Source organism: Aptenodytes forsteri, unplaced genomic scaffold (assembly GCF_000699145.1).
Source record: "Aptenodytes forsteri isolate BGI_AS27 unplaced genomic scaffold, ASM69914v1 Scaffold320, whole genome shotgun sequence".
Lineage (NCBI taxonomy): Eukaryota > Metazoa > Chordata > Aves > Sphenisciformes > Spheniscidae > Aptenodytes > Aptenodytes forsteri.
Genome location: NW_008794890.1, coordinates 696,586 through 711,263, shown reverse-complemented (window position 1 = coordinate 711,263; position 14,678 = coordinate 696,586). Strand labels below are relative to the sequence as shown.

General features: G+C 42.5%; 1 protein-coding gene across 1 annotated transcript in view; it reads right to left on the bottom strand.

Moving 5' to 3' along the window:
• Positions 1-3,197: 3,197 nt before the first annotated feature.
• SGMS1 (sphingomyelin synthase 1) overlaps positions 3,198-14,678 on the bottom strand; it is a 73,769-nt gene continuing 62,288 nt past the window's right edge. The window contains exons 5-8 of the mRNA XM_009275070.2: positions 11,304-11,421; positions 7,711-7,864; positions 6,799-6,965; positions 3,198-4,431 (exon numbers count right to left, since the gene is read on the bottom strand). Of these exons, the coding sequence (XP_009273345.1) occupies positions 4,252-4,431; positions 6,799-6,965; positions 7,711-7,864; positions 11,304-11,421 (619 nt within the window). The 3' untranslated portion in view covers positions 3,198-4,251. The remainder of the gene's footprint in view (positions 4,432-6,798; positions 6,966-7,710; positions 7,865-11,303; positions 11,422-14,678) is intronic.

Genomic DNA, 14,678 nt, shown 5'->3' with positions numbered 1-14,678 from the left:
CGTCTGCCAGCAAGAGTAACCACCAGGGCTGAGATGATGATGCTGAAAACCTCCTGCAGTCAAGTCGGGGGATTCCCACCTACTCCCAAACCTTGCTAGAGATGTCCTTATTTATTTAAACAAGGCTGCAGAATGGATGTGCAGAGGGTCTCGTGCCCAAATCCTGGTGCTCACCAGCATTCCCTGCCAAGCCTACAGCGCACGCAGATAACCAGTGGCAGAAATGACATTAAGGATGCACCAGTGCTGGAAAATAGATGTTAATTTTCTACAAGGAATGTGTATTCCTGCCAGGTTACAGAGGAGATGCATGGGAACACCATGCTGCATGACGCAAAGGGTTCATTGCCTGGCTGTGCAAGGAGTCCTTATCAAGTGGTCATAAAGAAGCCATAAATCCTTCTGGCAAATATTTGCTGCCAATATCTGCTGAATTGGATGGGAAAAAAGTTGCCAAAACAGGAACGCGTGGTGGCTTGTCTTCGGGGAGTGCACTGATACCCCAAGCACCAGAAGAAGGATAAGCCACTGAGCTGCCCCCTGAATAAAAGCAGGAGGGAGGAGGTTGATGGGGGTTAATTGCTCTTTTCAGAGTACAGAAAAGCAAAGGGATCATTGCGCCCTTGCTTGGCTTGTGCTCCTCAAAAACCTCCTGTCCCTGTATTTTAAGGGTTTTAAAACTTTCCCCACCTGGAAGGACTAAAAACTAAATCGAGATGGATCTCAGCGACATCGAAGTCCACCCTCCTGGCAAAGACCTTGGTTTCTGTTTGTCCAGGACTCAGACAATTGCCAGGTCCTTCTCCACCTTAAGCTGTCCTTTTCCAGCCTTTTCTGATGGAGATCCCTTGTTCAAATTTCAGCCTCCTGGAATCTGCACTGGACAACATGTTAAGGTTTACCTCTCAACACACAAACCAGGCTCCTGTCTGTCCTCCTACAGATGCCCTCAAACTAAACAACTCAATGTTCAATTACAAGTCAAGAGAAGATGGTTTTACTGGCACAATGTGGGAAGAGCCATTAGCTCCGTTCGCTTCCATCAAGGCAGCACTCCACCAGGTTTCAGCTCTTTTACTGACTTCTTGCTCCACACTGGCATGAGTTTGCTGTACTCACCTCTCTGATGGGGACCAATGGTAAAGGTCCACGTGTGCCCAAGCAGAACAAGCTTCACTACCCAAGGTAGATGCACACAGTGCACCCATGCACCAATGCCCCAGGGCAAGGGGACGATGTACGTGGTGGTTCAGCCCCTAGTTGGGAATAGGATTGCCCCTCAAAGTTGCCCAAGGATCTCACCCCAGAAATACAAAGTTCAAAAGGCAAGCATGGGTGTTCAAAGTCTCCAGGAGACCACTATCACTCCTTGGCTACGCTTCTCCAGAAAGCGAAGGCCAAAGAATCACTGTAGATGTTGCCATACCTGAGTGGTGTGGGGGAAACGCAGCTGAACTGCTCGACAGTGGGAAATGTAGGATCCCCAATCATTAGCGCAATGCTAAACAATGAGTGGTTGTACTCCACGCACCGATCCCCGCAGCGTTAGCGCCATCACAAGCCATCATCCATCTTAAAAAGCTGGTGCTGCCAAGCGGATACTCACAGGGAAGGAGAACAATGCAGCACAAGCACCACAGTCTGGAGTTAACACTGATGCACAACAATTTTGTCCTCTATCTATTCCCTTGGTCCCCTCCTCCAGACTAGGCAGCACCCAGAGCAATGCCACACTGCTGAGCTCCATGTCCCTGCTTGCCCAGACTTACTTCTCAAGACAGCATGCTTTGCCAAAGCACAGCTCTGCTGTGAAAAAAATGAAACCATGTTCAGCAATATCCATGCAGTAAGTCAGACACTACAATGCAGAATTCAGCAGATTCCATTTAATGTCATGTGCATATATCCATACATTTACTTATGTCAATGGTTTTGATGTGCATGATGCCAGGTCTTGAAAAATCTACTTGTTCATTTACATCTGGGAGCATGAATTCTCTCAAGCAATCATATCGGGGCAGGGTTTGCTTTTTGTAAAAATCAACTTTCAACCACATAGTCGCAAAGATAATACCGTGAATTGAATGCATGTAAAGCATGCAGAGCTGATTCCTAAAATTCACAGGCAGCTCTGCAAATGCTGTTGCAAAGGGTTTTGCCAAGAAGCATGGGGCGTGAAGAAATCCCCTCCCTCCCAGGGAGAAAGAGAACTGGTAAGAAACGGGTTAGTCTTGTTTAGCGTCCCAAGCAACAGCGAGGCAAAGCAGCAGAAGTAACACCCCATCAATTCTTCAAGGAAGTTTTTGGCCAAGGCTGAGGAACAGGGCAGAGAAGTAGAGATAAACCATCCCGAAAAAAAAAGAAAAGAAGAAAGAAATTACACTTTCACCACCACATACTCACAGAAATTTCACTTTTTTTTTTGTCATTTAAGTGACAGGACTGATAGATCCTGGGGTCATGGATGTTTACCCTGCAATGCGCTCCGTCCCAGCAGTTTTGGGGTAGATTTTTCAAGCCCTGGTGATGGCTCCCAGGAAGGCTTCTCCCATCCGCTCCTGGCTCCCGCATGATCAGAATCTATTGCATAGCATTTATTTCAGATAAGGCACTGTTTTGCCCAACACAAACAGCAATTCGAAATCAATGCAGTTTCCATACAGTCCAAATTTGATGGCCTACAGTGCAATAACACATAAAATTAAAGGCAAGGTTTGGAAGAATAAACCCAGCTTTAAATTTAAACTTAATATTAAAAAGATAAAGGAAACTACATTTTTCAAAAGCCTTTTTATTTTCCTTCACCGTTGTTGTTTTACAATACAAATATCACCTTGTGAATACACAAAAACCCTACAGAAGATAACTCTGCTTCACGTAAAATACAGAATGGATATATATATATTTATATATATATTTTCTCTTCTTCATTCTTTAAAAAAACCTATTTTGTTCTGCACATTGGCAAGTTTAGGATAGAATACTTCCCCAAACATACAGTATGTATGGTAGGAGTGAAACTTATAATTACATGCAGTTTCTGCACAAATATTTTAAAGAAACACATTATCTTTGTTGTTTTTCAACAACATTTCAAAATGGGATGGAGAAACCCTTCATAGTTCACTCAGTGATCATTTGTAAAATTCTTAAAAAACACAGTGATCATTTGTAAAATTCTTAAAAAACTTGAATTCATGGCTGTTTTTCTTTTTAAAATACAGCTACAAAGTAGAGAATAAAGTGATACCTTTTAGTTTGACCTGCCCACAATGTGTGAGCAAGATCGGACCCTTTTTATTTGGTTTTTTTTTCCTACACATGGCAATTTCAACATTATAAGCAAATTTCCAGTTTAATTTAGCTATAAATGCAAAAATTAGTAATTATACAGTATATATAATTCTGCTTTCATGGAATACTTAATTTTAAATAAAAACATTTAAGACTGCCTACTGACCATACAATCAAGACAAGAAAGGCACTAGAAACATAGACAAATCTCTCTCTCCCAAGAAGCATTTTCTTTAAATTTTAACTCTCTATTCTCTGACATGTAAAAATCTTTTTAAATTTAATCTTCATACACATTTTGAAAAATAAAGTTAGGAAATACTTAGAAAATCACTTTACAACTTTTTTTTCTTCTTTTTTTTTTTCCTTTTTTTTGCACTTTTTGACACAGTCACTGCAGATTCTACAAAATCAAGATTACCAAACCTTCCTGTGTCTATCATCTTATTTGTAGCGTGGTGCAACAGGTAGAAAGATTTCTCGATTTTACCCAAGGCAGGTATTTAGAAACCTTCATATAGTCATTTGCTAGAAAATGGCTTACAGCCCAATCTTTGGGGCAAGAGATATGAAAAGTATGTTTTCCCAAGAAAATAATATGCTTTATTCCCAGACATGACTGGAAAGACCAGAACTTATGATATAAAAGCTTTCATTTATGCTGTCGCATCATATACAAAGGAACATGGTGATGGGTAAATGTAAATCCCAAATCTATTAACAAGAAATGTATAACAGTGCATGATAAGTTAAATTTTCTTTATTGTTGTCCAACGCAGATCCTTTGGAGAGAAAAAAAGATCACAGTGCTTACCAGGTAACTGAATAGGTTAAGTCAAGGGAACTGTTAAAAGAAAGGGTTAGGGAGCGGTTGATTTTTTTATGGCATCTTCTCATATGGAGTTCTTAGCACTTGGGACAGGTCCTTTCCCCCCCATTTGGTCCATCGACACGCTGTTATGTGTCATTCACCAGGCGGCTGTATTTCACCTGCCTGCCCCGGTGCAGCACCGGCCAGGGGAAGGGCCAGTGGTAGGAGCGAGGTACAATTCCTTGGACATTCTTTTCAAAGTACTGGAAGGGCTTGTACCACCAGACCCTTGCAAGGAGGTTAGTTTGGGAAGCTTCTTTTAGCACCTGCACGAAGATAATCAGAAAAAAGAGAATTACAAAAGAGCACGTCATGTACTCGCACGACTTCATTGCACATCACTTGCTACCATTCATCAGTGGCGTCCTGCTTACAACTGCTTCCAAAAATGCCTTGATATCTCGAAACACCTCCCAAACAGATCTGCATGGACAAAGATCAAGAGGACCCAAGCTACTTTTCCATAGTCTCCCTGCGCACACCAGATGTTGCTCCCAACTGAGGCTCACCCTCATTTCCAAGACCTCAGCTGTTCAGTGGTCCCACAGGAAAAGAATGAATGGCCCAAAAGATCAGTCTCTTTGGGAATGATCCTCTCCTTTGGGAATGGAAAAAACCAACCCAAAAGCACAGCTGTTGCCATAAGTATCTCTGAAATTACATGTAGCTCAAGAATCGCTTTGGAGCCTGGCTGGGTGCCTACAGAGGAATGAGCAAGGCAGGCTTCAACCCATCTGGAGGAGGTAACAAACCCTACCCTGCCCTCCACATGCTCCCAAACCGCCCCCACCCACCCTTTTGCTTCTCCTAGCCATGAGCAAGCCACAGCTGGGACACAAGGAGTGGGCAGGTACCAAGGGAGTTATACAACTACCCTGCTGCACGTTTTCAACGCCAGAGCAGGGGAGCATTGTATCAGCCCACTGGAAAGTGCAAGTACAGGGCTTGTATGCTAAGTTTTCTTTCCATGTCAAAAACTGACATGCAAAATAAATCCACTTTAGCCCTAGCGGGCTTTTGCTTTTAATTTTCAGGTCAGACACAAGTCACAGCCCTCTGCACACGGAGCAGCACCAGGAAGGAGAGACTAGCACACAAATGTGTGCTCAGGTAAGGATCCAGGGATCAGCATTTCCCGACATCTCAGCAGCTTAGGGAAGCCATGTTGAGCCATCTTCTGAGTCACATCATGCAGCAAAACAGGTACATTTCCATACAGTAAGGCAAAAGGCTTTTCTGAAGCAAGTCCTCATTAGCACTCAAGGCAATCCTGACTTCAGTAGCTTCCAGCTTGGAAGCACGGCCACTCAGCACTTTTTTTGACAGAGCCCAGGAGCAAATTCAAAGCGTGGAAGTCAGCCTGGTGCTGTATGACAAGAGTTACGAAGTCTGGGCACAGACTGCTATCAAACACAGTGGTTCCCAAACTGACTGAACATCAAAGTGCATTCTTTGCAATTAGGCATTTGGTGGTAAAAACGTACCACAGGGCTTGACTGTCATGTATTGCTTCAAGTAGCATCAAAACCACTGGAATAACATGACATGGTAGCTAGAAGACCTTGATATGATCTAAAAATCTGTACCATCACAATATTAACTAATTTCCTATCATCATACTAGGTCTTTCTTAAACAGAATTAACTGGAGTCATACGCAACAGATAAGCAAAATACCTTTCTCCACGTTGCACAGAAAATATCTGGATGCCAATTTGCTGTTACAGACCTAAGACTAAGTTTCTCTTAACTCACTAGGTCTTTCCCACGGATAACAGACTTGCTCATTTTCTCTCACATTCCTCAGCATTTTAAGTTCATCTCTTATTGATCTAGTTCACTGGCAGAAAAGCAAGAACAACGAGAATGACATGAGACCTCATTTAGACTTCTTCATTCGATCTTTGAATCATTTACCACTGCTCTCTGGTTGAGTATTACAAACCATGCTTTGCCCTCTCCCATGAAGCGCTGTGTCTCCTCCTAAGCAGCTCCTCGTTCTCAGTGTTTCCCTCATCATCCTGTTTTTCATGCCTTCCCAGACACCTCTCCTTAGGACAGGAGCAGCCTGTTCTCTGCTGCACTATCCTCCAAAAGTAAAACATCTTCCTTGGTCAGGGGAACTTACTGCCACTTGGAAACACTTTGAAAAACTGGTTCATCTTTAGTGAGGCCTCATACTATGCTTCAATAGACCTGTCATCTAACTAAAGGGCACAAGCCACAGAATACAAGGAAAATCCAGTTGGCTTCAACAAAAAAAAAAAAAAAAACAAGGCAAAAAACCCCTACCACATCTAAATGGTTTGCCCTGCTATCACAAAACTGGCCAACTGGCCCAAATTCAGAAGGACTTAAAAAATTCAAGTTACACAGCGGAAGCAGAGAGGCCTGCCTGCCTGTGGGTAGACCTTCAGATATTTTTGCGGTCAAGGCACAAGATGAACCCAACCGATGACGCCTCTTTCTTTCCTGCAAACCCAATGTGAGGGGGGAAGCAAGGGATGCTCCACAAGACATGGGTGAGTCCACTTCTACTCCTGCAGAAAGGCTCAAGGCAAAGTGTGGATATTCACCCACTACCTCGCTACGGCAAGCGGAGCCACACGGATCCAAAGACTGGGAGAAACTCACTTGCTGGTTGGCCATTGTGTGATACCACCAGAAAAGTCTTGTAGTGATGTAGTAAGCCACCACTACGTCCACAGTGTAGTGGTCATGAGCAAGGAGGATGCAGAACATCCCAACCATGCTGAGTGCCCAGCAAAGCCAGTGATACCACCAGAGTCGCCGTGGTGAATCTGGAAAGAAGCACAAGGGGTAATTATTTCAAAGCGTAATGTTATCAGTGCGCAAGACTATTGCTGTAATTAGCAGAGGATGCGGACTGCAATCCTGGGTGGGTAGTGCAATGCCTGCATTAAGATTAAGAGCAGGAATGCTGAGATCACAAAATAAGTATCATTCTCTTAAGGTGAAACTTAAAATTGTACTCAGGGGTAATGAGATCCTTGGACAATAGAAAGGTTATGAAATCTTTGAGAAACAGGCCCAATACATAACCATATAATACACCCTAGTCAGTAAATTAACTGATTTGTATTTCAACATTGATTCTACATAGATGGCAATCCATTCCTTTTGCCTTTCATAAAAGATAAATGCATACATTAAGGCCTGATTCTTGCAAAATGAGCAACCTTGCATTTAGCATAGCATTCATCTCTCTCTAGACTAGGAGACACATATGGTGAATGAAATACCATTCATCAGGCAGGGTGCGATGAAGGTTTCAATTCTATTGTAAACAAAATCTTTTTGAAGTAAAATGCTTATTTCAGACATCTACACAGTAAAGTGTTTTATTTTGTCTCCAAAGTTTTCTTTTTCAGTAAGCCCTATGTCTCTGAAGTTCTATTATTTTTATTTAATTGAAAAAGCATGCATTTTTACTTTAATTGTATTTACCCATCAGCACAACAATAATTCTTCAATTAGCAAGGAATTATACAACAGGAAATTCCACATGAACAGTAACGAACTTACACTCTTTGATAAATAAGTATGTAAGAGTTAATATGACAGTGTGACCGCTGTACAGATAGTCGCCGCACATGTTGTGGGATCCTGTGATGGACAATCCTCCTCCAGCAATCAGTTTCATTATCCTTCGCAGATGAGATTCCCAGTCTCCAAAAAGCTGGTGGAAGTGTAAAACATAAATGCACAGTAAAATATCAGTGCTAACCTTTCAGAGTTTAAAGCAATGGTGTTAGCCAGCAACTTTGCCTTTCAGTTATTCTCTCTTTTTGCTTTAATACACAAGATCAATCAGTAAATCCACAGCCTTTTCCAAAAGCTAGCAGCACATTTCTAGAAGGAAAAAGACTGGAAATGAGACATGAGTTTATTTTTTTTATTGATGCTTTGCATCTATTATAACTAGTACTCATGTGAGCACAGGCTGTATGCACCTCCATCCATTTGTCTAAAATATTTTATTTGAAGTATTCAATGTATGAAGAATCAAGGAAATTATTACAATTTCCCTATAAATATAATATCTCAAAGGACTACTGTTTTTTCCTACGCTCACAATATAGATTGAAAAGGCATGGAAAAAAGGCAATCTTATTTACACACATATTTGTGTATGTATATATGTGTGTAAAAACCCTTTACATCAGGTCACTTCCAGTTGCAATGAAAAACATGGCATCTTTTTAGTATAATCCCAAAGCAAAAAAATGGTCCAAAAGTTGTTAAAACTCCTGTCAGTGGCTACACTCAGAGTGCTACACTTACAGCAAAACAGGTAGGTGAGCAAAAATTGTTTTCTATGTTATTTATAAGTATTTATTGCTGCTACCATGTAAAGGCGTAATCTTCCTCCCAGGTCTTGTTGGCAGCCTTTGCTAATGTTTGTGGCTGTGCAGGAAAATGATTTTTAGTAGGAATCTTCAAGCAGAGCTAATGGGTTCAGATCTCTTTTTATTAATTATATTCTTGCACTGGGATATACAATGGGGATGTATATATATATACACGTATGAACCTCACATGTATACAGTGAGGTTCAGAATAATGACTCTTGGAAAACCTACGACTTCTCTAATACAGTCTCAAAAATCCAGCTTTACCAATAAAAAGGAATTAAAAATATTTCCAGCCATAGCTAGAATTTTGTCATGTTCTCTAAACATCTGTTTTTCCTTCTGTTCAGGAGGCAATGCACTCTAAAATAAATCAAGCTTAATTTAATTCATCTTGTTCGTAACAGCGCAGGCCCTACAGATGATAATCCAACAGAAAACAGGATGAACTGCGCAAGCTGTACATCCAGCTGCTGAAACCCAGATTCAACGTCCAGAAGAGAGTATCTCACTCCAAACTCTAAGGCCTCCCACCACCCCGCCTTGGAAAGTCTTCAAAATCATCTCTTTCCACTTCACTTTTCAAAAGAAACATATACGGTGTTTGTCAGAGCACAGTGACAAACTTCTGTGCTGGCTTTAACTCACACAATCCATGTGAGCAACGGGGATGTTCCTCCACATCTGATGGATTTGCTCTGACCCACCTCCAACCCATGATGCTGGCTCAGAGGGTATTCCTGAAAAAACTTCAATTTGCCTTAGGAAAGCCAAACCGGAGCAAACCAAGTCCTTCTGGTGAGGACGCCCCTCTCCCTCCTCCCAGGTGACCGAAGGGCAGCTGGCACTGCCCCAAGACTTTGCTTTTGCTGCTCCCAGCTCTAAAACAAGCCCAAATGTTAAACAAATCCACAAACAAAATGTATGCCGTGGGACAAGCACAACCAGGATGTACTGAGCAGCTCCGGGACCCAACAGGAAGCAGGAACCATCTGAGCTCAAAGGAGTAGGACTAATGGATCAACGCATGCGACTACACATGTGCTGCATCCTTACCTCATTTTATGAAGTTTTAAAATCCATGGTAACCATTTAACAGTCAGAAGGAAACACAGATCCCCCTGGCTAGCCATTATAGGCAAGTTTTTCTTTTATTTTAAAGCTCGGTCTTGCTTTAAGAAGTGGAAATTATTAATTTCTGACAGATTTAAACAGGGTCTTTGCAGCAATTAAACATTTCCTGCTAACAGTTCCTTACAAAACATTAAAACACTCCCCAAAGCCCACTCTTCACAATCATATATAACTCAATAAGGTGTTGAGAGGTTATTCTTTTCCCACCAGTATATTTATAGCTTTCAAGAAAGCCCAGCTAATCCTTAGTCTTATCAGGGCAATAGAGGAGCACAACATAGGCTTGTCTTTACTTGAGTAATGAGACGGACTTGCCAACACTATAAATTTCCAAAAATGGCAGATTTACTCACTTCAGCCCATAAATACCTGTGTTCTTTCTTTTTTAATTTCATAATGGCTGACTGATCAAATACAATGTTGACTCCTCTCCCACTCACTTCTCTTTACAAAAGACCTCAGTCCCTCAAAAAGCCACACGTGGCTTGGCAAATGCTCTGCCTTGTCAAACAACCGGTGTAGTACATTCATTGGCTTTATTTCCCCCAGGAACCAAGGTGTTTCGGCTTTGCTTGTAGGTACCAGCAATCCTCACCGAAACAGCACGTGTACTGGGTCGAATCAGGATTTTACTACCTGTAAATCAGTGATTTTACTACCTGTCATCTAACTTATGGCTGTGTACACAAAGCAATTGAACTGTGCGTGCAGTAGATATTTCACAGAAATTACACACACACACACCCCGCCGCCTTTCTCCTGCTTAAATCAAGCTATAGCACAAACAACCCCAGGAGGGGCACAGAGATGAACCACTATGGAGAAAGAGCACTTGTATCTAATATATGCACCTTGTTCCCTACCGTAGAAGTCCAGTCTGTATTAGACTGCATTTCCCTACCACAAACAGCACGTTGCAGTAAGGGCCATGCTTACACCAATACTTGTGTGATATGAGATGGATGCAACACCACCATCCTTGTCCCATCTCCATCCCGAGCACGTGAATTACCCTTCAAGGCTGACTATAAGGGTCTTGCCTAAGCACCTCTGTCTCAGTAGCTTGGTTTCAGCCACGGCTTTTGTAAGCCCTTTTTATTCCTCGGCACAACAAACAGGAGTCAGTGCTAGACTGAGGAGGAGGTGGCAAGTCCTAACACGATTGCAAAAATACATGCAGGGACAAACGGCTGCAAAGGACACAGAGTTTCACCAGCCTTAGAAAAGTCTCTTTAGGCCATTTTCAAACACAAACCATACTTGGATTTGACACACTGAAGTGTTTAGAAATAAATGAGTCACATGTGGCACCTCTGCAGGTTGCACACCTTTGACTGCTTTGGTGAAGACAGAAAAATGCTGATTGTGCCAAGTAGTTGAAAATGCTACAGGAATTGCGTAGATTAGTGCTTCGAAAAGGGTGGGAATGCCTGCACTGCCCCAAAGCACCTGTCAACACCTTCACCGAGAGAGAAGGTGATGATCTGCAGAAGGACATCCCCATCATGCCAAACTGGTATTTTCAAAATTAGCAACAATTATTGAGAAAGTGTTGCTCACAGTTTTGGTAACAGCAGGACAAGCGGAAAACATACAGATTTAAATATGGAAAGGCAGCCAGAAGAAGTTTACCTTTGGAGAACACTTGAAATGCATGCCAGGTACTGGGAGTGTAGTCACATACATTGTAATACACCGATACAGGTATAGTGTGCCAACTATACAGAAAAATCTTCTGCTAATTATAGACCTGGGGGGGGGGGGGGGGGGGGGGGGGGGGGGGGGGAAGAGAGAGGAAAAAAATAACGAGATCACTCAATGTAAACAAAATATGCAAAGGTAAATAAAATAAACTACCAACTGTTCTCTTCTTGATGCTTTTGAAACTCGTGACAGTATCAGCTTACACCTGAGAATACTGAATTACTTTACAAATATTCCCACGCTTTACAGGTCAGAAACAACAAGAGCAACTCAACTAACACTACCCATGAAGGTAATTATAGGAAATATAAGGATTAGAATACAAAAGCCTGTGCAGATTTAGTGTTGAAGACATAAAAAGGGATTTCATGCCCCACACCCCTCCATTAGCTTTGAGCGGTCACTAATTTTCTATTCAAGATGAAAAGGAGTAAGTTTATTTCGGCTGACACACACATTTAGTAATTATAAAGGGCTGCTTGAGAAGAAATAGCTTGTATGACCCAAACAAGCGAGAACACATCTCTCCTGGGCAGCATTAAAGACGAAGCAATTCACATCAGCAACGAAATCTCCGAAATACAAATTTAGAGCTGTGTTGGCTACAGGACAGGGTGTTTTCATGGGAAGACACTCTCAAGGCAAGCAGCCATAGCTGCAAAGAGATTTACTCATTGAGGGCTGCCAGCAAGTTGCTGACATACGCAAAGAGGGCAGATGCAATTTTGGGGTACCGTGATGCAGTTCTACAAAACCAGCAAGAGCACATGGGGTAAAGAGCTGCAGCTTCAACTCAGGAGTGACAGCCAGCCCCAAAACTGGCCCATTGAGTTTCACTGCTACGTACCAGCTAATAATATCACAAGGAAAGAGCTACGACAATTAAACCCCTTCTGGCACATCCATCAGGACAAGAGCAACCTCTATCTGAGCTCATATAGAGTTCAGCAAAGAGAAATCACTGCCAGCGTTACAAAAATCAAAGGCAAATCCAGTCACAGCAGTTCATGACCTTAACCACATCAACCCTTTGTGTCCTGCTGGTTACAGACCCTGTTGGTTTCAACTGATTTTAAATTGTGGTTATTTACAATTATGATCATTTGGGGAATACAAGGGTTACAACACAAGCTGCAAATTCTGGCATTCATTTGTTGCTGTTTTGAAGCATTCACTTTTTAAAAAATAATATTTCTATCAAGCTGAGCTCTTTCGAAGCTCAAAATTGGCCATCTTTTCTATTTTTAATAGCTTTTGGCAGTTATTAAGCTGTAGCACTCCACTCTCAGAGGAGTATGACTTTGCAGTGCCAGATCAATAACAACTTGAGTGTCTTAATTTATCAGAAAAGCTTCAACTATTACAGTGTAAATGCATTTTGCACTCGAGTGCTCACTGCTATTGAAACACAGTATTTCATACTTTTTCTTCCCCCTCCTGGTGTAATCATGGACAAAGCTCGGAGTTAAAAATTGTACTTTATTAATGTAGCTCCATAGACTGAAAATTAAGAGTGGAAGGCACCATGCCATTGGGGCAGTGGTTTTCCTCTGTGTTTCGTATGGGGGATTTTTCTCTCAGAAGGGTGATCCAATAAAGATCTCACACTTGTGCCTGGCTTTTATAACCAGACATGAACTTGCTTTTCTTTATAACCTGGTATAAAGACAAACAGGAGGGTTGAGGATTAAAGACTGAGCAGCACTGAATTTCGAGAGACCAAAGAAGCAGCAGTGTTTAATTGAGCACTGAACTTTTTTTTTATTAAAAGTACCCACGAACCTACTTGGTTTAGCTGGATTTAGCATATTTTAGCTTAGGAAAGTCTGCGTCAAAGTGCTCTGTACTGTGAAATTAAAAAAAAAAAGTAAAAAGCCTCATATTTTCCCTTCTCAAAAGGATTTGTGTGTGCGTGCGTGTGTGATTACGAGTCAGCTAACAAGTACAACCTCTAAGCTTACTTATTACTGGCCAAGACAACTTTTATTACAACTATCCAGACCTCACCTAACGTGGATAGTGAGCACACTGCTTCTTCAATCCCATGAGCAAGCGTGCAGCCTGAATGAGATGTCAAGCATGGCCAAAAACCAGCATTGTACTTCTCCCAAAACATCTGGGAATGCTTCCCAGAGAAGTTAATTCTGCCTTGGCAGCTTGCCTGGACTCCTTGAGCTCCCCGCGGTGTCTGCAGAAAAAGGCCTGGGCAGCCCAGAGTCCCCAGCCAAGACCTACACACCCACCCTGCTCCTGCTTTCTGGTGAGAAACCAACCCAACCCAATGCCATGGACAGTATTCTGTATGGATGTTCAAAGAAAGCTGTCACTGATTTCCTCGCACCAAATCTAGTGCCTTGCCCTGAAGCCAGCCAGAAACTCCAGTCTCTACCTGAAGGTAAAATTAATTTTCAGGCAAGAAAACACTAACAGGGGCCAAGGGAAACCCTGCATTGTGGTTAGCTGGACAGGCACACCCAACACCCTCTTCCATTTTGGCCCCAACTTTGCAGTCCAACAAAGACGACACGTAGGTCCTGTTCAACGTCATCATGCAATCCCTGGACTAAACCTGAGCGATCAGTTATCAGAAACTATGAAGCTGCCTCCTTCAGTCAAAGGTTCAGCCCAGCCACTGTCTGCAATTCAGCTCATGGGTAACAATGCTGCTGGTTCACCAGTGACTCTGAGCTTGCACTTGGAGACATCCATGAATGGTATCTCTATCATCTGAGTAGGTGAGGAACCAGGTCTCATCCTGCCCAGCAATCACCTGGCTTCACGTCTTATCTTCAGATCTCAGAGTGTGGCAATGACTATCCCTGACAACATCAGAGGTCAGAGAAGTGAGGAAGGTCTAGCTGGCTTAATTCCCTCTCTTTACTCTTTAGTTAAGTTTCAAAGGGAGGTGATAACCCATGCCACAAATGTGATTCAGCTCTTTTTATAACACTTAGTGGTTCACCATCCAAAAGCCACGAGAATGAGGTCCTCCAGATAAAGCCACCTCACTGGGCTCCTGTTCCTGTGAGCAGCTCTCCCGCTCTTCCCTTTCTGCTGCTTACCGACAGCTTGGGCATCTCGGACTTCGATATGTCTGCTCATTGACATAAAAGAAAACTTTTGGTCTCCAAAGCATTACGTGACCAGTACACACACTGACCAGCGCTGACCAGCTATTCTAGGGCTGACACTGGGAATGGAAAACTCTGCAACTCCCCGACATCTTCCCCTAACACCAGAAAGAGCCCTTCTGGCAAGTAAAAACAAACACATCAAAGCAAATGGGGATTGGGGGGTGGGGGG